Raw genomic sequence first — 24,890 nt, forward strand, 5'->3', positions numbered from 1 at the left:
AAAGCAGACTTAACTCCTCTTCTCTGAATACCAAGGATCCTTTCGATGAAAGGGAAAGGGGTTATGCTTCATCCAAAAGACCACTTCCCAAACCTTGCTCTCAGTATAGGTCCTGGACTTCTCCAGAGAAGTGACAAGATGTGCAATTGCTGTTAACTGTGAAAGCAACTTAACAATGAAACTGGCTTAAGCAATTAGAATCAAAACACAGTGAAGTCATGGTCATTTAGAGCAAGGAAAGAGATGCACATAATCTCAAATGACCGAATAAATATCTTGCATTTTATGTTTGAATGTATTCACAAATTCACTTAGACATTTTTATTCAACTGTCTTGCAAATACCTTATAGTCAATTAACTTGCACCATAGGTTTGAGGTAAATTATAAGGCCAGAACAAGCTTAGACTTTAATCTGCAACGCAGATATCTGTTTGATTTTAAAATATTCTTTAAAATGTGGATTTCTACATTGTTCAACATGTAGGAGCAACTGTTGGGCAATAAATCTTAAGCTTTGTTTTTGGGCATTAGAAATATCTGTGTTTAAGCATATTTATACCAGCAAACTTAACTCTCTGGTTTTTAGCCAAAAGGCCAACAGCTGAACTCCAGCACTGGCAGGGTAAATATACTTGAAAAATTCATATTTTGGGGGCTGGCCTTGTGGCATAGCGAGTAAAGTCACCTGTGAAGCTGGCATCCCATATGGGCACCAGTTCGAATCCCAGCTGCTCCACTTCCAATCCAGCTCCCTGATAATGCACATGGGAAAACAGTGGAAGACAGCTCAAGTCCTTGGGCCCCTGCACCTACATGGGAGATCTGGGAGAAGCTCCTGGCTCCTGGCTTTTGCCTGGCCCAGCCCTGGCTTCTGGGACATCTGGGGATTGAACCAGCGAATGGAAGATTTTCTCTCTCTCTGTGTGTGTGTGTGTGTGTGTGTGTATGTCTCTTCCTCTCTCTGTAACTCCACTTTTCAAATAAATACATCTTTAAAAAGAATTGTATTTGGGGGGAAGATGGTATTTTCAGCTCTGCCTAAGGAAAGCCACACCACAGTTAACTATGGATGGATCTCCACACCTTTCCCCAAGGACTGCAGGTGACTGTTTTATTTCTGTTATCTCGTATCTGTTCTAGATTCTGAAATGTGTAGTAACAAAATAGGATTCCCTAACTGATTGGGACTTATGAGGTTAAACACTTCTCTAGAATGTCACCATGGATGGCTCAAGACATCTTAGTCCTGGCTGGTGCTGATCAAAGAGCAGATTCTGATTCAAATCCTGATTATGTCACCTAGGAGATATATGAATTTGAGAAGGTCATTTCCTTCTCTATGGGCCATTTTTTGTATCTGTATGAAGGGAAAGATAACATCTACCTCATGAGATTGTAAAGGTTAAATGATGTAATGCACACAAAGAACTCAAAAATTATCTGCCTCATCAGAGTCCCTGAATACATGTTACCTAACGTCTCCATTGGCTTGTTTCCTGAGGAGCCCCTTCAGACGGATCCTGGGGCCAATGCCCACTGTCAACAGCAGGTGCTGATGTGGTGGCTTTATCAGGAGGGTGGTCCAGTCCATTCTTGCTGATGGCTCAAATATCCCAAGCACTTTTAAAAAGTGCCTTTTCTTAGTGACCCTTGCTTCTCTTATCCCACAGGCATCCACTCTAGGGCTTTAATCCAAGCAATTTGCCTCCCTCTTCTAACATGAGCCAGTATTTATCCTGGAGACATTGGTGAGACTAGCACAGGCCCACTGGGGGAGCCACGTTATCAGAGATCTCATCAAATCATAAAGACTAAGTAGAAACTTCACACAGGGATCATGCTCGTGACCCCTGGTGGAGCAGAGAGGCCTGGAAGGATCAGCCAAGTGCTGTGACAGAGAAGCCCGTCATTGGATCCATCATACAAACCAATGTCCAATAAACAGACACCAACCAAACCCACCTGGTAATCACCATACTGAAACAAATTCCATTTCTTCACAGGCTTTCAACCCTGTGGAGAGTTTGGCAACCCTTTCAAGCTTTGGAGGTCAGAGGCTTTAAAATGAATCCTTCTTACCTGTTGCACCAGAATATCTCCAATTCGGCTGATGATAAAATTCTTTTCATTGCCAGCACAGGACTCCTGCCTTCGCTCCTTCATACTGTAGAAGAAGTGCCGGTGGATCTCAAGCAGCTCATCCAAGCAGGGGAAGATCTTGTCCACGGTGCTGTGGTCCAGCTGCAGCTCCTCCTTCATGCCCTTCCTGAAGACCTCAGACATGATGCACAGGGTCTGGATGTGATGCATTTCCGTTTGCATCAGCTCTGAAACATGGCAGCAGAAACGTGTTTTAAACAAGATTTACGAGACACATGATCTCCATCAATGCAAACTACCATCTACCTCCCTACCTACCAGTAAAATTGTAAAAACTCTTACAATTCAACAATTAAAAGCAACCCAATATTTAATTTCCATGAGCTCACTTTCTGTAGACTCCACAGGAGCTAAGAACTTACCTGTATCATTTAATGGAGTCCATACATGACTGAGACCATGTGCAAACTTGTCTTTTTGTGTTTGGCTTATTTCATTCAACATGACTGCCAGCTGCACCCTTGTTGTTTTGAATAACAGTATGTTGTCCTTTTTATGGCCAAGTAGCATTCTATGATGCTACAAACCACATTTTCTTTATCCATTCATCAGTGGGTGGACACTGTGGTTGTTTCCACTTCTTGGCTATTGTGAACAGTGCTGCAATAGACATGGGAGTGCCGGTGTCTCTTTGACAGATTCGTCTCAATTCTCTTGGACACACACCCACTGGTGGGATTGTTGGATTAGGTACCAGTTTCCATACTTTTTTCCATAATGGCTACACTGATTTACATTCCTACAAGGGCTCATGTTTCCCTACATTCTCACTATCACTTGTTATCTTTTCTCTGTATTTTTAAAAGATATATTTATTTGAAAGAGTTACAAGGAGGGAGGGAGGGAGAGAGAAAGAGAGAGAGAGGGAGACAGAGAGAGAGAGATCTTCCACCTCCTGGTTCACTCCTCCAAATGGCCACAAGAAGCCAAGAACTTCATCCGGGTCTCCCACATGGATGTAAGGGGACCAAATACTTAGACCACCTTCCACTGCTTTTCCCAGGCCATTAGCAGAGAGCTGAATTGGAAGTGAGCAGCCAGGACACAAACCGATGCTCATATGGGAGGCTGGCATCACAGGCAGCAGCTTTACCCAGTACACCACAACGCCGACCTCTATCTTTCCTCTTTTTGATAATTACCAATATAACTGAGATAAGGGGGTATCTCATTAGAGTTTTGATTTGCATTTCCCTGAGCACTGTTTCACATACCTGCTGGCCACTTTATGTCTTCCTTTGAGAAATGTCTGTTTAGATCTTCTGGGAGGAGTGAGGATGGGGAAAGTTTGATGAGTACTTAGTTATTTTTAGATAGGAGTAAAAAGTTCTGGGGTTCAAGTGCACAGTGGAGTGACTACAATGTCAATGTACTGTCAATTTCTCTCTAAAACAAAAACTAGACGCTAGGGTTTTGAATGTTTTCCTGACAAACAAATGTTAAATGTTTGAGGATATAGATATGTTTACCCTGATTGGACATTACACAGTGTGTACATGTATCAGAATACCACATGGTACCTCATAAATATGTACAATTTTTATGTGTCTATTAAAATTTTTAAAAATTCAAAAATGGGCAAAGGATTTGGCTAAATATCTCCCCAAAGAGATAATGGTCAATATGCACATGAAAAAAGGCACATTATTAGCCATTAGGGATTGAGGCACCCATTCACACACCAGTATAATTCCAATAAAAAAGAGGGACGATAAACAAATGTTGGTGAGGAGGAACTGGAGCCCTTCTACAATGCTGGTGGGAGTGTAACATGGTGTAGCTACTCTAGAAAACACTCTGGCATTTCCTCTCTAAGTCAAACATACAGTTACCAAACAACCCCAAATGCACAAACAACTCAAAACCTACATCAACCAATGACTGGAAAAACAAAATGGAGTATTAGTCAGCCATAAAAAGGAATGGAACACCAATACAGATTCCAACAAAGATAAACCTGGACAACACTTCGCTAGGTGACAGAAGCCAGTCACAAAAGACCATATATGGAACCATTTATGTGAAATGTCTGGAGTAGGCAAATTCAAAGAGACAGAAAGTGGATTTGTGGTTGCCAGAGGGAGGGGGTATGGGGGACAGGACATAATGAGTACAGGGTTTCTTTCGCAGTGACACAAATGTTCTGGAATGAGTTAGTCCTTGACAGTGGTACAACTCTGAGAACAAGAGAATATTTCAAAAGTTGTGGTCAATGGAATTAAGAGATAGTGTATCCTGGCCCAAAAAATTTAAATTCACCCTTGGGATTTTCATAGTATGCATTTTTATGAAATATTTGAAACTTCTCATATGAATGAACTTAAACATTTTGACACCAAAATCAACATCAGCTAATTCCATATCTATAAAGGCTTCTGAAGCTCCTACATACCCTGAAAATCACTGGAGAGCGTGCTGTGAGAGGATGACGTCTACGGGACATGCATTATTGCTCCATTTTAAAATGCATCTTGACAGAAAACAATAAATCACAATTTGGGGGAACATCAGAAGTTCTATATTAATGAAAATTGCTTCTCGGCCTTTTGACTGCGATCAAGTGCGCATTAATGAATACTTTCAAACTTACTGCATGTTTGGGGAAAGAGCCTACAATATCAGCCACGAAGAGCACCTAAGTCTGAACAGAGCTTTACTTACTGGTTTACCATAAACAAAAAGTCTCAATCGGGAATCACTGACTATAATTACTATATCCTACCATGTTCTTAGTTCCTGCTCTGAGCTAAAACTTACCTCTGTCATTTAATTTAATCCATTAATCCATCAGCCCATCATGACCCCAAAGATAGGAATGATTTCCTTGTCTTTAAGAGGGAAATGAAGAAGAGGAGAGGGCGAAGGGTCACACCCGGGGAACGAGCCTGTCTCACAGCCAGGGCCATGCTGTGTGTCAGAACTCATCCCGAACGGGTTACATTTTAACAGTCTATGAAATTGAGAGGCCAATCATGAAAACTGATAGTATAATACACAGATTCGCTTTTATATATATATATATATGTATGTGTATATATTTATATATGTGTGTATATATATATATATACACACACACATACACACACGCACACACACATATAGTTAGCTAGCTAGCTTGGGACATACATCTTCCTTTCCAAAGTCACTCCCACTAGGGGCTGGTGCTGTAGTGCGGCAGGTAAAGCTGCCGCCTGGGATGCCGGCATTCCATGTGGGCGCTGGTTCATGTCCTGGCTGTTCTACTTCTGGTCCAGCTCCCTGCTAAAGGGCTGGGAAAAACAGTGGAGGATGGCCCAAGTGTTTGGGACCCTTTCACCCATATGGGAGAGACCCAGACGAAGCTCCTGGCTTTAGCTTGGCCCAGTCCTGGCTGTTGCAGTCATGTGGGGAGTGAACCAGCAGAAGGAAGATCTCTTTGCCTGTCTCTGTCTCTCCTTCACTCTCTGGAGCTCTTTCAAATAAATAAATAACTCTCAGAAAGAAAGAAAGTCCCTTCCACCTCCACAATCCTTGACAGATTTTAAAGCACATATGTCCACAGCCTCACGCGTGTCATCCTCATCTCCAATGGACATTTTGGCCCATCTTACACACAAAGGGCTGTAACAGTCAAGAGCCAGTCTCATCTTTAGAATACAGGAAATCCTTGGACCCACTCTTCAGCACCGACTTGGTACTTGAAAATTTTTTGTGATTCATTTTTTCCTAATTCGTCTGTAAGTCTACTTCCTCCAATTTAGATTGCCCTCACTCCAAATAGCATGAAATGGTGAAATCTCACCATGGCTGTTTTCTCTGCACAGAACTGCAGCACACAGTTGAGCACTGGCCCAAGCCACACGCGACCACAGGCACAGGCACCGCTCTGAACGACAGCTCCTTGGTGTATACAGTCAAACCACAGGACCACAGGCAGGAACCCTGTCTCCCCAACACTAAAACATGTGAGCGTGCACTGTGATTCTTATACAAAAGAGTGAAGAAAGTACGGGCTAAGCCTAAGTAAACTTAGGATATGGGAAATGGAATTTACAAACAATGCCTCATTCAAGCTTCACAACATTTTAAACCCAAGGGTTATTATTCCCATTGTATAGATGGGGGAATCGAGGTTTGAGTGAGTTACATGATTTGTCTGAGATTGGGTAACTGGAAAATGGTAGAACTGAGCTGTCTGCATGTTTTCAAATTCCATGTTCTTCCCTCTGCACCACACTGCTTCAGCCCAAGACAGCATTTTAAATGCTTACCAAAAATGACATCCTGTCTTTTGATGACATCCTTTTCCTGTTGACTACAGAACAAGGGATCCACCGCAAGACTCCACGATTCTGCTTCAAACTCCTGGGCATCACTGCTGAGGTCACTCCATAGAGAAGAATCCACGACATCTAATATGCGTTTAGGCAAGAAAAGCCAGAAGCACAGTAATTCAGTGGACAAAGAGATCTCCCCAGCCACCCATGCTTATGCATTCATCACAGCAAATATAGAAACTTCTATAAACAGGGAAATAATGAAGCCAAAATACTGTCATTTACATCTGAAAACCAGCCAGATGGTCGCAATCAGGACAGCTTCCACAAAAGCAGGGAGAATCAGATAGTAAAATAATGATTGTGTGTACTGGGGGAGGGGGGGAGACATCGGAAGGCTTTTCCTTTGCTTTGGGTTGCACTCTTCATTTTATTCAGGGAAGCTTCGGGATCCATAATATGCTTGCAGAATCTGGCCCCGCTGATTGCTTTTGCCCCAAGTTATCTGGCGCTGTTTGCTCAAGTCTGGATTCTGAACTGGTGTGCTTGATTTGCTCTTGGTTGGCAAAGACACAAAGCAGAGTGTAAGGGCCTGGGTCATAAGTGAGTGCAGGCTTTTCTGACAGAATTAGCCACAACACACCGGTGCATCTCCCAGGAAAACCAAGCCCTATTTGCCCAAACAGCACTCATGGGGAGATTAAATTCCAGTTGGGAGCAACAAAGTTGAGAAGATGATGGATGAAAAGGCTTCTCTCTCCTAACCATCCCCCCCACCCCCAGTTTGGTTTTCCATCACTAACTGATGCAACTTGGATACAAAAACGGAATCCTCTCCAACAAAATCCACTTTAAAAAAAGTGCTGGCCGTTGCCACAGCTCAATAGGCTAATCCTCCGCCTTGCTGCGCCTGCACACCGGTTCTAGTCCTGGTTGGGGCGCCCGATTCTGTCCCGGTTGCTCGACTTCCAGTCCAGCTCTCTGCTGTGGCCCGGGAGTGCAGTGGAGGATGGCCCAAGTGCTTGGGCCCTACACTCCATGGGAGACCAGAAGTACCTGGCTCCTGCTTTCGGATCAGCGCAGTGCACCAGCCACAGCGTGCCAGCCGCGGCAGCCATTGGAGGGTGAACCAACGGCAAAAGGAAGACCTTTCTCTCTGTCTCTGTCTCTCTCACTGTCCACTCTGCCTGTCAAAAATAAAAAAAAAAGTGCTCTTATTTTAAAAGTTACCATTTCTAATGTAGGAACCAGTTCTAATTCACCAGGTTTTGAATGATAAATAAGCACACAATATATCTCACTCTGTTCATTATGCTTAGGATCTCTTTTCTAGGGAACACGTCCACTTAAAATCTGCATCCCATTTCCTTGGTCTCTATCAGGTTTTCACTCCCTTTTTGATAAAGCAGAACCTATCCCAAAGAGATATCAGGAAACAGACTCATTTTTAAAAGAAGAAAAGAACCTGCTTTGATCTTCTATCCTGCAGAAAGCACCCCTGCCTAGCCAAAGTCCACAGAAACCCAAGTAAGCCCAAATGCACACGCTCCTCACCTTCCATGATGAAACACTCCGTGGAGGGAGAAGAGCCCACGGACTGCAGCACCTCATCGGAGTGCGACCTGCTTCTCCAGTTGCTGCTGTCACTCTCTGACTCCAAGGATGTCACTGACCTCCGGAAGCTGGGTGCGAGAGGGGGGAGAAAAGTGAGTCCAGGCAGCTTCTCCCAGCCATTAAGATGCAAACACACGCTTTGCCTTACCTTTCCAAGGTGGGGCCCGGGACACTTCTGGACAATGGATGCACCTGGCCCGCACTGTCCTTCCTTCCCGTGGGCAATCCAATGGGCATGGAGGAAGAAGTATGCAAGGAGAGACCCGGCTGTGGAGCGTCTCTAAACGAGGAGTCTGGAAGTCAGAGCGGATGCTTCAGGTGGTTGGCACAGAGGACAGTAACGACAAGGCAGTCACTTAAAAGCCAGAAACCGAACCCCTGAACAACCTCTCGTAACGTGTTGCGCGCCCAGCCTCGACACCTGTGTCCGTGCTACATCCTGACACTTGTTTCAAATGTCCTTCCAATTTCACACCCTCCTGATACCCGTGCTGCGGGCCATCTTCCGCATCTGTGCTTAGAGACTTGTGGGTGTTTGGGATGACACAAACAAGCACATGGAATGGGGAAACACTGGGCTAGCTTCCCCATAAACCTCTGCTTGCACTCCTTAAACCAGTTTTAACTAGATGGAGGGTGTTATTAGCAGTGGACCTGGAATGTGTACTGTGGACGTAAACAAGCACGCACACACGGGCAGCACACGCCATCCAGGGTATGGAATGGTGCCAGGGAGTCCACTCTTCACGGCATACGACTCTCAAGGCAGAGGACACCGCAAGCCCAGCTGGGCTGCCCTCACTCACAGTGAAAACTAAATGTACTTTCCTACTTTTCTGGTCAGTTCTGGAACGTTCTGGGTGTAGATGTGTTTACAATGACATTTCTATAAAGGACTCTCAGAAAATATTTTGGTTGCCTAACAGCTATAAGCATATGCATTCCTGAACAAAAGGGGAAAATACTTAAATAGACATTAGGAAATTGCAAAGGATAATATATATATATATATAATATCACATAGATAATTTCATCTTGTCTTCATGATTAGTGCATAAAGAGGAGAAACAGATGATGGTTTATCAATTCTAAGGTGCTTCTTAATTTTCACTCTTATCCTTGTGAAATTAAGCTTTAAAACTGATATGAAACGGCTTTGAGTCAAGGCAAAGGGGTAAGTGATGTGAGAGCTGCTCCTGCCCCCAGGGATTAACCCAGAAGCAAGTCACCACAAGTCCCCATAGTTAATGGTCCTTTGACTGAAGTGATTGTAAAAATATCAGCCAGCCACCCCTTGTTACAGAACTGAAATGTAAAACAACTTTACGTAGAAGAAACTGCAACATTTCTCACAAAAACACACAGGATTTTCAAACCTAGGAGATGTCAGCGTGACAGGTTCTTGCATGTAAAGCAAAGAACTGTCATATGTCACCAAGCATTTTCAAGGTAAATTATTTAAATCTCAGCCATAAATAATTTAGGAACAAAACAGAACCAAGAGATTTTAAAATATAATGCAAATGAAACTTCTAGATGTCTTGAAATTTCACTGCCATCCTACAGGTGCTAACGAGATCACAGCCTCAAGTCCAGCTCATCAAGGCACCAGGTCACTATGGGAAGGTGCGACAGGGACTGCCAAGAAGCTCTAGACTCCAAACTTGAAGGGCTTTTCCACCAACCTTTGTGATTCATAAGAAAGTGATGTATACTTGTGTGGATATGTGCTACTGGTAGGAAAACAGCTCATATATGTTTAATGTAGCATTCCCTCTTTTCTCCAAAAGGTTATTCAATCAATAGCATCTCTATTCCACTAGACAGTGCCTTGGAATGAAGACCACATCCTAACATCCTCTCCTTATAGCTCTCCATAACACAAAAGATCATCTGGCACACACCATGAAAAGCTCTTGGACTGGCACAGATGCTGATACCTTTCTTGAACTCTCTGTATACATTATGCCAAGCATGTGTTATGAAAGAAAAATAATTGGGTAAATCAGAAAACAAAAAGAGGAATTTTTACAATGGAAAAATATGTGGTACATATTAAAGTTTAAAAAGTTCAAGTCATTTTCCACACCACTTACTTCCAAGGATGGTCTGTGGTTTGTTCTTGTTGTATTTCTCTTGGAATTTCTGGTAAAGAATATTAGAAACACAGAAAGTAAGATCAAAGCACCACTGGACTATGAGAACATCCACACAGTCACACAGAACAGGATTCTCATCTGCATCATTTTCATTACACGTATTTTGCTTGCAACTAACAAAGAGAAATTCAAAGCCAAAGGCATTAAATGCAACGAAGAGCAAAGTCTGATGACAGTGATATGTGCAACTGATCATGAAGTGAGCCTCATGGCCTCACGCCTCAGGAAGACTCCCAGCTGCATTAGGAGCCTCGGGGGAACCAGAAATCACCAGATCATGTGTCCTGACCAAGGCGGAAACTGGAGTTCCTATCAACACTGCCAACTTCCTTCTGGCTTCTTTCTACTCCCAGCTACTCCTCTTGCCTACACAAGACAACTACCTTGAGCATGTCTCACTCCAAATACAGAGAGAATTCTCTTGTCTGGTAGGTCTACAAGAGGGTCCAGGATGGGAGTGGGGGTGGGAGGCGGGGTCTCAGGGCCAGCAGTAGCCTCCCTGGGAACTCCTGACACGAGACATTCTCAGCCCAGACCTGTGGGCTCAGAAGCTCAGTCCCCAGTCTTAACTGGCCTTCCAGGCAATGCTGATGTTTGAGAATCACTGCTGTAGTCTTCGTGTATGTAAGCTCAGGGTCTGCAGGTGAACCAGTCCCTCAGAAAGCCCAACCTATCCAGCTACCATAGAACACCAGGGGCCACACTAGTGCTTTCCCCTCTACAAGTGCACAGGGAAGTCAACAGCTATCCACTCAGAGCACGTGTGATGGTATCACTTCAGAAATCAATGTAGATAGCAATACGAAAGAGTGAAGGCACAAACAAACAGTATGAAGCAGACACACGGCCTCGTCACAGGACGGGGAGATTACCTTGGGACACGGGGGTGCGGCATCTCTGCAGCCCTTGTGGACACTCGTGTTGCAGTCTGAAACAAAGGGAACGGCAGACAGAAGCGCCCACGTTCTTTACATTAATCAGAAATGAGTAAGGCTACTGCAGGCTTTAGCTTTTCTTGGTTGTTACAAAATTGACATGTAAACATTACAAGTGTTTAGAACACTTCATGAAATAAGAATCACCCATAGCCCCTTCAGGTGTAAGGAACCCTGTCACTGTTGTCACCTCCTTGAGATAGTCGTCCCTTTCTACAGACAGTCTTACTAACCATGAGACCTGGAACGAGGCAGCACTTCGGTGACTGCCTGAGAACCCATTCTCCATCACGCCCATCACTGCACACAGCTGGCCACCAGCGCCTCTCCACGCGCACACCAGGTAAAAGGCAAGTGACGATGCACAGCAAGAAAGCAAACAGATGTACGGCCAGGCTCTGGTAGGACGCCCTAGGAACCTCTTGCTCATGTTTTATGTCATCAAACAATGTGGCCGCTCACTGGAACAAGGTAAGGGAACACTTCCCCTGCCCCCTTCTGACCATGTGCACAGAGCCCCAGGCTGCCTTCAGGCAGAGCCACAGGAGTGCAGAGACTGCTTCCTGCCAGGCCCAATTCCCCTCCTGTCTGCACACACGTGCATCACCCCGTCATCTCAGACATCCCCACACGCTGCATCTCAGAGGAGCCCAAGACAGACTGGGAATTTTGGTGGAAGGAATCCCTCCATTTAGTTCATCAAAACTATGCTGGATGAGTGCCAGGCACCCACCGGAAGCTGCACAGGCAGCTGCGCCCCACATCTGCCCTCCCACTGCAGGTGTCAACAGGCGTTTTAGCCTGCACCCCTGTAGCCACTGAGCAGGGCTGAGGCTACTCAGTGCACTGGCCCTGTTGGCAAACATGGAAGTCCAGGGGCTCTTTCCTCTGTTCTCCTGCAGAAAAGGAAAGAAAAGGAAAAAGAGCACAGGCAAAGCCAAAGATACCGCAGGACAAAGCCATGCTGGAAAGTCACAGGCAGAGCGGGCCACTGACCATGAAATCCAAAAAGAGAGGAGAAAAATGGAGATAACTGGAAATGTGTTCTTAGTAAGAAACAGAGGATGGAGCCCCTGTGAGACAGATGCAAAGGGCACGAAGGGAGAAGAGGATGAGAAATGCGGCCAGCAGGATGACAGCTGCTAGCAGGGACCGCAGGGAGGTAAAGGGGCAAGAGAAAATTGAACTAAATCACGAGAGTGCGTGTGACGAAAGCGCGATGACATTAAACTTGAAAGAATCCCTCTGAATGTGCAGAAGCAGCATAAAGACTTAAAGTAGAAGCTGTCACACAGAGAAGACGCATAGCCAAGAACATACCTATTCAAGCAGAGAGTCAGAAAAACTCAGAAGTGACACTAGTCAAAGCTACAATAGATGAAAATCTCATAAAGCTGAAAAAGCAACCAAAGGGGAAAATCAGAAAGTCTCACGGTTTGCTAAGAAAAATAATTCTGTGATACCTTTGCTATAGACACATCCTGACAATATCCACATGATTAAAAAATTCAAAGTCCTCAACCATCTAGGCAGAATAAAAAAAGGGGGGGGGGGGTGGTGACCAGCAAAGAAACAAGGCCAGGCCAGTCCCAGGCTTTCTCACTATAATGGAAATATTCAAATAGATTGAGCCAATGTTGATAGAGTACTGAAGGGTATAGATTTTGGTCCAAGAATTACTTCGCTAAACATTTTTTACCCTTAGGCACAGAAGGCTGCAGAAAACAGATCAATCTCATTGAGCAGAATCAAAATTAAGGGCTTTAGAATAAAACAGCTGTAGTTTAAATCAAAAAGGAACAAAAATGATCAGTAAAACAAACCAAACAAAGAATCACATCTAAAAAATTATAAGTAGGAATACAACTCAATAAAACGTCAAATTTTTCTTGAAGTAGAAATTACCCTTGAAAGACTAAACATACCATTATAAAGGGAATATAGTAATTACCTCAGTGTATCCACAAAGGCTGGGGAGGGTGGTAAACAGGAGGGAAATAAAAGAATATTAAGTTATTAGCCTAACATAGCCTTATCACTATCATTAGCAGATATTAAAAGAGTGTATCTTGCCAATTCCCTGGAAAAGATAAAAGCAAACAACACATGGTCTAAATAGCTCAGCTAGACATCAAGGAAAGCAGCAAGGAACTATAAAAGATAGCTGGAAGCACTAAAACGAAATGGGAATTTAAAAAGCACTGTTATAAAACAGTATCTTACAGTTACAATTATCTTTAGCAAAATTAAAGACATACACCCCAGATCAAAAACACAGAGTCAAGACAACAAAAGGAAAGCAAAAGGGATACTGATTTTAGACAAGTAGAATTCCAAGCAAAAGGCATTTAATGGCATTAAAAGGGCAACTGTATGTTGATGAAATTAAACCTGCAATGAGGGTGTGATCTGTGAACTTCTATGTACCAGATAATGTGTCATCAAAGCATAAGCATTGAAGTCTATTTATAAACTGGAAGAATTTTACAGATAAAGTTATTGTAGAAAATTAGCAGCTCAAGCTTTAACAAAGAAAAAGGACACCAAAATATTAGATGTTTATGTGTATGTTTTTTGGATTAGAAATATTAATTTTCGGCCGGCGCTGTGGCTCACTTGGCTAATTCGCCGCCTGCGGCGCTGGCACCCCAGGTTCTAGTCCCAGTTGGGGCGCTGGATTCTGTCCCAGTTATTCATCTTCCAGTCCAGCTCTCTGCTGTGGCCCTGGAAGGCAGTGGAGGATGGCCCAAGTGCTTGGGCCCTGCACCAGCATGGGAGACCAGGAGAAAGCACCTGGCTCCTGGCTTCAGATTGGCGCAGTGCACTGGCTGCAGCACACTGGCCATAGCGGCCATTTGGGGGGTGAACCAACAGAAAAAGGAGGACCTTTCACTCTGTCTCTCTCTCTCTAACTCTGCCTGTTAAAAAAAAAAAGAAATATTAATTTTCACAGCTAAAAACAAAAACACAATACACTCATGAAATAAAACATCTTAACAGACATAGCAAAGATTGCACATGTCATCTATTATCCAATATAAAAACTTAACAAGGAAACCTTAAACCACTAACATCAACCTCCCCCCCAAAAAAGAACTATAAATCCTGAAACTACTTCTTAAAGAATTTTCTTTAAGGCAGTAATCACAGATGTGGACTTCAAAATGTGCAAAATTGTTCATTACAACAATATTTACATTGATATTTCCATCAAATGGAACATGAGCATTAAAAGCTAAGAGAAGTGCAGGCATCTGGCATAGTGGTTACAGCGCCACTTGGGAGCCCCACATCCCACACTTGAGAGCACCAGTCTGAGTCCCAGCTCTGTTCCTGATCCAGCTTCCTGCTAATGTGCACCTGGGAGGCAGCAAACTCACGTACTCAGGCCCCGGCCACCCGGACTCAGACTGAGTTCTGGGCTCCTGGTGTCAGCCTGGCCCAACCCAGCATGCACCTGGGGGAGTGAGCCAGCAGGAGAGAGTTCTCTTTCTCTGACTCTGTCTCTCTGCCTTTCAAATAAATAAAAATCTTTAAAAAGCCAACACTTTTGTCATGATTAGAAGAGATTCTATCAAAATATTAATTGTAATTTTTTTCTAGATGGCAACATTTTTGGATAATTTTTTAACCATTTTCTGTGAATCCTATCCCACTTTTTTTAAATAATAGCTATTTTAAAGACTAAATATATTCTGGGGACTTGCAGCAATTTCTCTCTTCTGCTATAACCTCCATCACAATCCCTTTAATCAACACAATATGAACCAACATCTTTACTACAGTGAACCCTGGCTCCCTGGGCTTTATCAAAGTCACAGAATCTGCATGAGTGTCCAAGGGTCAGCTATGTGATAGCTGCTGTAGGGCTTCACAAAAGCCACTGCATGAGTGGATTCCTTCAAAACTTTATATTTTATTCATTAAAGCATAAAGAGATTGTACATAATGAAATATTGAAAGGAACGATAAATATATCATAAAAGAAATGTGAAGGAATACTGGAGACAAGGGTCAGGGGAGATCTCCAAAAAGGAGGCTAAATGTGAGCACACTGCAAAAAGTTCACAAAACAATGAATTTAAAGACAATTTAAGTTTGATGCAAAAAAAAAAAAAAAAAAGAAATCCATGCCTACGTGGGGTCTTTGAAAAGCTCCTGGAAGGCCAACTTTGTGGCAGAGCAAATTAAGCCACCCCTTACGACACCAGAATTCCATACTGGAGCTCCAGTTAGAGTCCAAGCTGCTTGGCTTCCAATCCAGTTCCCTGCTAATGTGCCTGAGAAAGCAGCGTAAGAAGACCCAAATGCCTGAGTTCTGTCTGGCCAGCCACAGCTGTTGTGGCCATTTGGGAAGTAACCAGAGGGTACCCTTTTCCTGACCTCTCTCTCTCTCTCTCTCTCTCTCTCTCTCTCTCCTGCTTTGACCTTCAAATAAATAAACAAATAGCTTTTACGCAAAGAATAAGAAAATTTCATGGAAAATGCATACTGTGGAAAAAACTATGCAAAAGTTCCAACATTTTTTACAACAAAATTCACTGACAGACTTTTTTTTGGGGAGTGTGGGGGGCGAGAAATAGATGAGTTAAAATTTACCCCAGCTCAGTTTTATGAAAACTAAATTTTCCCTCATTTTGCCCTAATTTTTTCTTTAATTTTTACTTATTTATTTGAGAAGTTGAGAGAGGGACAGAAAGAGACCCCCTCTGCTGATTCAGTCTTCAAATATCCATAATGACTGGCATTGGGCCAGGCCAACTGTAGGAGCTGAGAACTAACCCCGGTTTCCCCTGTGGTGGCAGGTACCCGGTTACTTGAGCCATCCCAGGATGTACATTAGCAGCAAGCTGGAGTCGGGAGCTGGAGCTGGGTACTGGACTCAGGTACTCCAATGGGTTCCTCACTAAGCACCCACCCCTCACTTTAATTTTTTTTTAAAAAATGTTATTTAAGGAATACAGACTTACTGTGCAAATTTAGGAACATAGCGATTCTTCCCATCCTACCTCCCTTTTGCTTGTACTCCCACACTTCTTCTTCCTCCCTCCCCTATTCCTATTCTTATTTTTCACACAGATCTATTTTCAGTTAACTTTATACTCATAAGACTAATCCTACACTAAGTAGAGAATTCAATCAATAGTATGAAGAAAAAACAAAAACAAACAAACATTATTCCTCAACAGTCAAGACAAGGGCTTTCAAAAGTGCAATTTCACTCTTATAGATTACTTTTAGGCGCTCTATTAGTTACCACAGATCAGAGAGAATATATGGTATTTGTCTTTGGGGGACTGGCTTATTTCACTAAGTATAATGGTTTCTAGTTGCATCCATTTTGCTCCAAATGTCGGGTTTCATTTTTTTATCTCTGTGTAACATTCCATAGTGTATATATACTATAATTTCTTTATCCAGTCTTCAGTTAATGGACATCTGAGTTAATTCCACGTTTAGCTATTGTGAATTCAGCTGCAATAAACACAGGGGTACAGATCACTCTTTTATATGCTGATTTAACTCCCTTTGGGTAAATTCCCAGGAGAGGGATAGCTAGGTAACATTGTATTATTTCCATAGTGTCTTCCATAGGGGCTGCACCAGTTTACATTCCCACCAGCAGTAGATTAGGGTACCCTTTTCCTGACATCCTCACCAGTATCTGTTTATTGGTTTCTGTATGGAAATAATTTTAACAGGCGTGAGGTGAAACCTTATTGTGGTTTTGACTTGCATTTCCCTGATGGCTAGTGATCCTGTGCATTTTTTCATGTGTCTGTTGGCCATTTGAATTTCCTTTCTTGGAAAATGTCTGTTCATATCCTTTGCCCATTTCTTAACTGGAATGTTTGTTTTGTTGTTGTTGAGTTTCTTGGGCTCTTTATAGATTCTTGATATTAATCCTTTATCAGTTGCATAGTTTGCAAATATTTTCTCCCATTTTATGTTGTCTCTTCACTTTACTGAGTGTTTCTTTTGCAGTGTAGAAGCTTCTCAATTTGATGTAATCCCATTTGTCAATTTTGGCTTTGATTGCTTGTGCTTCTGGGGTATTTTCTAAGAAGTCATTCCCTATGTCAATGTTTTATAGGGTTTCACCAATGTTCTCTAGTAACTTGATGGTATTGGATTATAAACTTAGGTCTTTGATCCACTTTGAGTGAATTTTTGTATAAGGTACAAGGTTTCATAATTCTACATAAAGAGATCCAGTTTCCCCAGCACCATTTGTTGAAGATACTGTCGTTTTTCGAGAGGTTGGTTTTAGCTCCTTTGTCAAAGATATCTTGGTTGTGGAAGTGTGGACTGATTTCTGGAATTTTTATTCTGTTCCATTGGTCTACACATCTGTTTTTGTGGCAGAACCAAGCTGTTTTGATTATAACTGCTCTGTATTATGTCTTGAAGTCTGATATTGTGATGTCTCTAGCTTTGTTTTTGTTGGATAAGATTGCTTTAGCTATTTGAGTCCTCTTGTGTTTCCATATGAATTTTAGCATCAGCATTTCTTCTAGATCTGAGAAGAACATTGTTGGTATTTTGATTGGGATCACATTGAATCTATCAATTGCTTTCAGTAGTATGGATATTTTGATGATACTGATTCTTTCAATCCATGAACACAGAAGATTTTTCCACTTTTTTATGTCTTCTTCTATTTCTTTCTTTAACATTTTATAATTTTCATTGTAGAGATTAAATTTATTCCAATGTATTTAATTTTTTGTAGCTATTGTGAATGGGATTGACCTTAGAAGTTCTTTCACAGCTGTAGCATTGTCTGTATATACAAAGGTATTGATTTTTGTGTGTTGATTTTATATTCTCCCTCTTTATAAAACTCTTTTATGAGTTCCAATAGTCTCTTAGTGGAGTTCTTTGGAACCCCTATATACAGAATCATGTCATCTGCAAATAGGTATAGTTTGACTTCCGCCTTCCCAATTTGTATCCCTTTGATTTCTTTTTCTTACCTAATGGCTCTGGCTAAAAATTCCAGGACTATATTAATAGCAATGGTAAGAGTGGGCATCCTTGTCTGGTTCCAGATCTTAATGGGAACACCTCCAATTTTTCTCCATTTGATAAGATGCTGGGTATGACTTTGTCATAGATTGCCTTGATTGTGTGGAGGAATGTTCCTTCTACCCAATTTGTTTAAGGTTTTCATCATGAAAGGATGTTATATTTTATCAAATGCTTTCTCTGCATCTATTGAGATAATCATATGGTTTTTGTCCTTCAGTTTGTTAATGTGATGTATCACACTGATTGATTCGCGAATGCTGAACCATCCCTGCATACCAGGGATAAACTTCACTTGGTCTGAGTGGATGATCTTTCTGATGTGTTGTTGGATTCTATTGGCTAGTGTTTTGTTGAGGATTTTGGCGTCTATTCTCATCAGGGAAATTGGTCTATAGTTCTCTTTCTCTGTTGTTTCTTTTCCTGGTTTAGGAATTAAGGTGATTCTGCCTTTGTAGAAGGAGTTTGGGAGGATACCTTCCCTTTAAGCTGTTTTGAATAGCTTGAAGAACTAGAATTAGTTCTTTAAATGCCTGATAGAAATTCAGCACAAAGCCATCGGGACCTGGGCTTTTCTTTGTTGGGAGGGTCTTTATCACTGACTCAAATCTCCATCTTGGTTATGGATATGTTTAGTTTTTCTGTAGTCATGGCTCAATTTAGGTAGGTTGTATGTGTCCAAGAGTCTATCTGTTCCTTCTAGGTTTCCCAATTTGTTACATACATCTCTTTGTAGTAATTCCTGATGATGACTCTTTTTATTTCTGCGGTATCTATTGTTACATATACTTTTTTATCTGATTTTACTGATTTGGGTCTTCTCCCTTTTTTTGGTAGGTAAGGCCAATGATGTGTCAATTTTATTTTGTCAAAAAAAGCTCTTCATTTCACTGATATTTTGTATTTTTTGTTTCAGTTTTATTTCTTCTCTAATTATTTCTTTACTCCTAATTTTGGGTTTGTTTTGTTGTTGTTTTTCTAGGTCCTTGAGATGCACTGATAGCTCATTTATTTAATGTCTTTCCAATTTCTTGATGTAGGCACCAATTGCTATAAACTCCCCTCTTAACATTGCTTTTGCTATATACCATAAGTTTTGATAAGATGCATTGTCATCTTTGTTCATTTCCTGAATTTTTTTATTCTCCTATGACCCACAGATCATTCAGGAGGATGTTGTTCAGTCTCCATGTGTTTATGTATGTTCTAGAGATTCTTGAGTTGCTGATTTCTAGCTTCAATCCATTGTGATCAGAGAAGATGCATGGTACAATTTTGATTTTTTAAAAATTTGCTGAGATTTATTTTATGGCCTAGTGTATGGTCTATCCTAGAGAAAGTTCTATGTGCTGATAAGAATGTGTATTCTGCAACTGTGGGGTGAAAAGTTCTGTAGATATCAGTTAGATCCATTTGGTCCACAGTGTTGATTAGCTCTGTTGTTTGTTGATTTTTCTGTCTTGTTGATCTGCCATTGATGAAAGTGGGGTAGTGAAGTCCCCCATTACTATTGTATGGGAGTCTTGGTTTCCCTTTAGATCTGTTAACATTTCTTTTTTATTTAAGATTTTTTATTTATTTACTTGAAAGTCAGATTTACAGTTAGAAGCAGACACAGAAAGAGAGAGAGAGGTCTTCTATCCATTCCATCCACTGGTTCATTCCTCAGATGGCCACAATGGCCGGAGCTGAGCTGAGCTGTTCTGAAGCCCGGAGCCAGAGCTTCTTCAGGGTCTCCCACATAGGTATAGGGGCCCAAGGACTCTGGTTGTCTTCCACTGATTTTCCAGGCCATAGCAGAGAGCTGGATTGGAAGTGGAGCAGCCATGACACAAACCAGTGCCCATATGGGATGTTGGCACTGCAGGCAGCAGCTTTACCTACTATGCCACTGCACGGGCCCCAACATGTTTTTTAAATAGGAAGGTGCCCTGTAATTGGGTGCATATACATTTATTATAGTCACATATTCCTGATGAATTGATCCCTTAATCATTACATTGTGCTCTTCTCTATCTCTTTTAACAGCTTTTGTGGTAAAGTCTATTTTGTCTGATATTAGGATGGCTACACCAGCTGTTTTTTGCTTTCTGTTAGCATGGAATACCTTTTCCCATCATTTCACTTTCAGTATCTATGTATCTTTGTTGGAGAGGTGCGTTTCTTGTAGGCAGCAAACAAATGGACCTTGTTTTTTAATCTATTCAGCCAGTCTGTAACTTTTAACTGGGGAAGTGAGGCCACTTACATTCAAGGTGACTATTGATAAGTAACTACTTGGTCTTGCCATTTTTCCATAAATATTCCTATTGTTTACTTTGGATTTCTTTTGTACTTTTACTGGGAGATTTTCTACCTTCATATTCTTTCATAATGATGACTATCTTTATGTGTTTATGTGTGTAGCACATCCTTAAGCATCTTTTGTAAGGATGGAGATTTACGGGATTCTATCAAATAACCAAACATACAGGTCTTAGGAGTCCCTGTAGGTGTAGAAAGAAAGAATGGATTATATGGCCGGCGCCACGGCTCAATAGGCTAATCCTCTGCCTAGTGGCGCCGGGACACCGGGTTCTAGTCCCAGTCGGGGCGCCGGATTCTGTCCCAGTTGCCCCTCTTCCAGGCCAGCTCTCTGCTATGGCCCGGGAAGGCAGTGGAGGATGGCCCAAGTACTTGGGCCTTACACCCCATGGGAGACCAGGAGAAGCACCTGGCTCCTGGCTTCAGATCAGTGCAGTGCGCCGGCCACAGCGCGCCAGCCACGCCAGCCATTGGAGGGTGAACCAAAGGCAAAAGGAAGACCTTTCTCTCTGTCTCTCTCACTATGCACTCTGCCTGTAAAAAAAAAAAAAAAAAAGAAAAGAAGAAAGAAAGAAAGAATGGATTATAAGGCCTATTTAGTGAAATAATTACTGAAAACTTCCTGAATAATGGAGTCAAACTTTCAACAGTAAAACATAAAGAAAAGATTCTAAAATGTTCATAAGCAAAATGCCAGATTACTTTCAGAGGATCTCCAATTAGACTCACAGCTGACTTCTCATCAGAAATCCTACAGGCTATGAGAGAATAGAGATACATAGTCCAAATCTTAAGAGAAACTGACTTTTTTAATTCTCTGTTTTCATGAAGTACCACTGTATCTAGATCCATGCAGAGAAGGGGCGGGGGGAGGGAAGATGATCTGGCAGAGGCAGGAAAACATGTGCAGGAGAGGAGGAAAAGGCAGCAGGTCTGAGAACTCAGGCAGCCAGCAGGACTTTGGGACTAGTTAGCAGCTCACAGATGAGCAAAGTGGATGACACTTCAAGAGCTGGGGTTTAGCCCAATAAACAAAACAGACAGAAGTTCTTAAGTTTATATGGGGTGATGAAAGTTGTGTTTAAAAAGATTAGTGTGGAAGAAATATTCCTATTTAGACAGAGAGAAACTAGGATAATTCACTCAGCCATCCAGGAGGTGGTACCAGTGAAAAGAAAGAAATGGAAACATGACGGGCTGGGACAAAAGGGAAATGGGTCTGTATGGCCAAGGTTTGCATTTTCAGGGCCGTTAACACATGCAGGAGGGCAGCCTTTTGCATGTGGATTGTGGACATATGGGATCTGGGTGGTCAGTGTGCTTGCAACCATCTTGGTTTACATCTGTCATTCTGCCATAATTCTCAAAGGTGTACATCAACTACACAGTTCTCAGTCTTTGGCTACTAGAAATGTGCAAGGAGAAAGTGAGGGATAAGAAGATCAAGCTGGGAGGAACAGGTGTGAATGTGGTACTCTAGAATGTAAGATCAGGGCTGGCACTGTGGTATAGCAGGTAAAGCTTTCACCTGTAATGCCAGCCTCCCATGTAGGCACCAGTTTGTGTCCCAGCTGCTCTGCTTCTGATACAGCTCCCTGCTAATGTGCCAGAGAAAGCAGTGGAGGATGGCCCTAGTTCTTGGGCACCTGCACCCATGTGGGAGACCTGGAAGAAGCTCCTGGCTCCTGGCTTCAGACTGGCTCAGTTCTAGTGTTGTGGCCATCTGGGGAGTGGACCAGCAGATGGAAGCTCACTCGCTCTCTCTCTCGCTCTCTCTCTCTTTCCCTCTGCCTCTCCATCTCTGTAACTCGGCCTTTCAGATAAAATAAATAAATAAATATTTTAATTTAAAAAATATAAGATCTAGTTTTAGGAACAATAAAGGGCAAAGGAATAAGTGCTGAGTTTGGGAGGTGCTCGGGGCAAAAGTGGCAGCACAGGTGGTAAGACAGGACAGCAGTGTGCCATGGTCAAGAGAACATCCACCTAGAATGAGGGATGTGGACATGAAATCAGGAGGAAAGACGCTCATGATCCACTAGAAAGTGATCCCAAATGTCCATCAAAAACAGGATTTCTCTGAAGTAGCGTGGACAGAGGCCAACATGCAGGTGGCTGATGAAGAATGGTGGGGACGGATGTTAAAGCACGGCACGGACGTTATCCAGCTTAGGAGTCTGTCTTAGAGAAGAAAAAGGTCTTAGATGTGATGGGGGGCGGGAGGGAGGGGTTCAACTGAAGGCAGTAAGTCCTACAAACAAGAGCAGAGCACCACCCCAGGAAGCAAGCACACGCCCCTCAGACAGAAACTGGCTGCGGAGACGGCAGCAAGCCTGGACCACCCATCAGCAACCTGGAGAAAATCTTTTTTAAAAAGTAGCAAATTAAGCCTTTCAGATCCAGTAAAAGAAACTGTCTTCAAGAAATGCAAAGCCAAAGCACACAGTGGAGTTGATATAACTAAAGACAGCATCATGGTAAGAAAATCCTATGTTCCCTTAATGCCACACACATGGCGTGTTTATCAGATGTACAACTACTGATACGACCCATTTGTAAATCAGTTCCTCCATCCTCTAGGACATAAGTGAGGACCTTTACATGCAACTGTCCCTTGCTCTTCTCCCTCTGGGCAGCCATTGCACCACCCACAAGCCATATCTCCCAATGCTGGCTACCAAAAGCTCCCATGAAACGCATTTCACTTACCTGGGCCTGAATCCTTCATCTCTGGATTACTCTTTTATTCAACAAATATTTACTAAGCACCAGTGACATGCAAGGTATTATTCTAGTCACAGCAGAGAAAAAGTTCAGATGACAAAACTCCAGCCCTGATAGAGCTTATGGTGAAGAACACAGATAATAAAGTCAATACAGAAAGCATATACAAAGTCCTGTGGCAATAAATACGATAGGGGAAAACTGCAGGGAGGAGAGAGGCCCCGAGCAGTCAGGACAGGTGTGACGGAGCAGGATTATCTGAGCAACCCCCAGAGCTACGTGAAGCTAGCTGCAGGCAGTAGGAGCACAGGGAAGACCCTAAGGAAGGAACACATCTGGTAGGTTCAAGGAACAGTAAAGATCCCAAAGGGATCCAGTGGAAGGGACAAGGAGGGAGGAAAAGAGAATGGGACACGTCCTGGGGAGTACTGTAAGGGCTCTGGGACATGGGAAGTTGTTGGAGGATTTGGGACGCAGGGATCCATGCCCTAACAAGCTCACACTGGCTGATGCTTTGTGGGCAGACACTAGGGGATAAAAGCATTAGGATACCAAGTGGAATGCTGCTGAAACAGCGGCTGTGGACCAGAATGCCATCAGTGACTGGGGTGACAACTGGCTGGGCTTTGAACGTAGTTTGAAAATAGAGTCAAGAGGATTGCTGAAGACTTGGATGTAGGAAGTGAGAGAAAGGGAAGTGTAAGGAAATATTCCGAAACTGTTGGCATGGAATGATGGCGTTGCTGATACCTGGGAAGATCAGCTTTAGGAGGGCTCTCTCTAGGGAGTGGTCGAGAGCCCAGTGCTGGGCCTGCATCCCCTGAGATGCTTGTAGACCTGTCAAGTCAGCAATGAGGTATACAGGTATGGGGTTCATGGAGGCCATCGCTCACAGACTGAAAGTACTGACTCCACCCAGGTTCGGCGGTTGTGTGGCTGAATTTTTCATAGATGTAGAGCAAGAAACAGGTTTATGTAAACCTGTTTAGTAATAACCCCATGCCCAAGGGCATTTATTGTCCAAGGAGACAAACCCAAAGACATCTCTCTCTGGACCTAAGAACTTACTGGAACACTGGAATGACTCTTTTCCCAAGACGGTTTTATCACAAGCTGAACATTGCAGAACACCAGCGAATGTTCCTGAGACAAACTGATGTCGACTGAGTTTCTCTTTGTCTTTAGCATCCTTGCTTTTCATCTTCAAAAACAGCAGGTGCAGCAGGAAGGTGGGGAAATGAGAAAAGGAAAATGGCATCAGCCAAGCTTCTTGCAGAAGTCAGAGAACAGAGTTTCTACATTTTCTTTAGGAACATAAGAACATTGTGCACAGAGGAGCACAATGACACCAAAATGGCAGTCTCTAGCATGTGCTTGTCTTCACATTTCTAATGACCTGGACAATATGCCAGAAGAAAAGCTGTGCATAAATCTAAGATAACTGAGTTTAAAGGGGAAGTGGAAACTCTACCACTTACTGAGAAACCAAGCCACCTGTGTCTTAACGGAGACCGGGGACAGAACCACAATCACCTTGGATTTATTCCGAGGACTAGTCATCCTATTCATGAGGAAGCTGAAAGTCCGGCTCACTTTGTATTTTTCAGACTCCGATTTGGTAGGTATGATGTATTTATCCCATTCTTCTTCCTGAATTCTACAAAAAAGAATCTGTTACCATGATTTCTAGGACATGAGGAGGGCACA

At 42.7% G+C, this 24,890-nt stretch overlaps 1 protein-coding gene across 1 annotated transcript in view; it reads right to left on the bottom strand.

Annotated features, from left to right (window-relative positions):
• The window catches only part of ARHGEF28 (Rho guanine nucleotide exchange factor 28), a 137,199-nt gene that overhangs the window by 66,107 nt on the left and 46,202 nt on the right, over positions 1 to 24,890 (bottom strand). Inside the window, 8 exon segments of the mRNA XM_017350622.4 lie at positions 2,082 to 2,329; positions 6,413 to 6,553; positions 7,973 to 8,100; positions 8,181 to 8,325; positions 10,129 to 10,177; positions 11,064 to 11,119; positions 24,252 to 24,384; positions 24,717 to 24,840. Of these exon segments, the coding sequence (XP_017206111.3) occupies positions 2,082 to 2,329; positions 6,413 to 6,553; positions 7,973 to 8,100; positions 8,181 to 8,325; positions 10,129 to 10,177; positions 11,064 to 11,119; positions 24,252 to 24,384; positions 24,717 to 24,840 (1,024 nt within the window).

This window comes from Oryctolagus cuniculus, chromosome 14 (genome assembly GCF_051225735.1).
Source record: "Oryctolagus cuniculus isolate XC-2025 breed Fujian yellow rabbit chromosome 14, ASM5122573v1, whole genome shotgun sequence".
Classification (NCBI taxonomy): Eukaryota; Metazoa; Chordata; class Mammalia; order Lagomorpha; family Leporidae; genus Oryctolagus; species Oryctolagus cuniculus.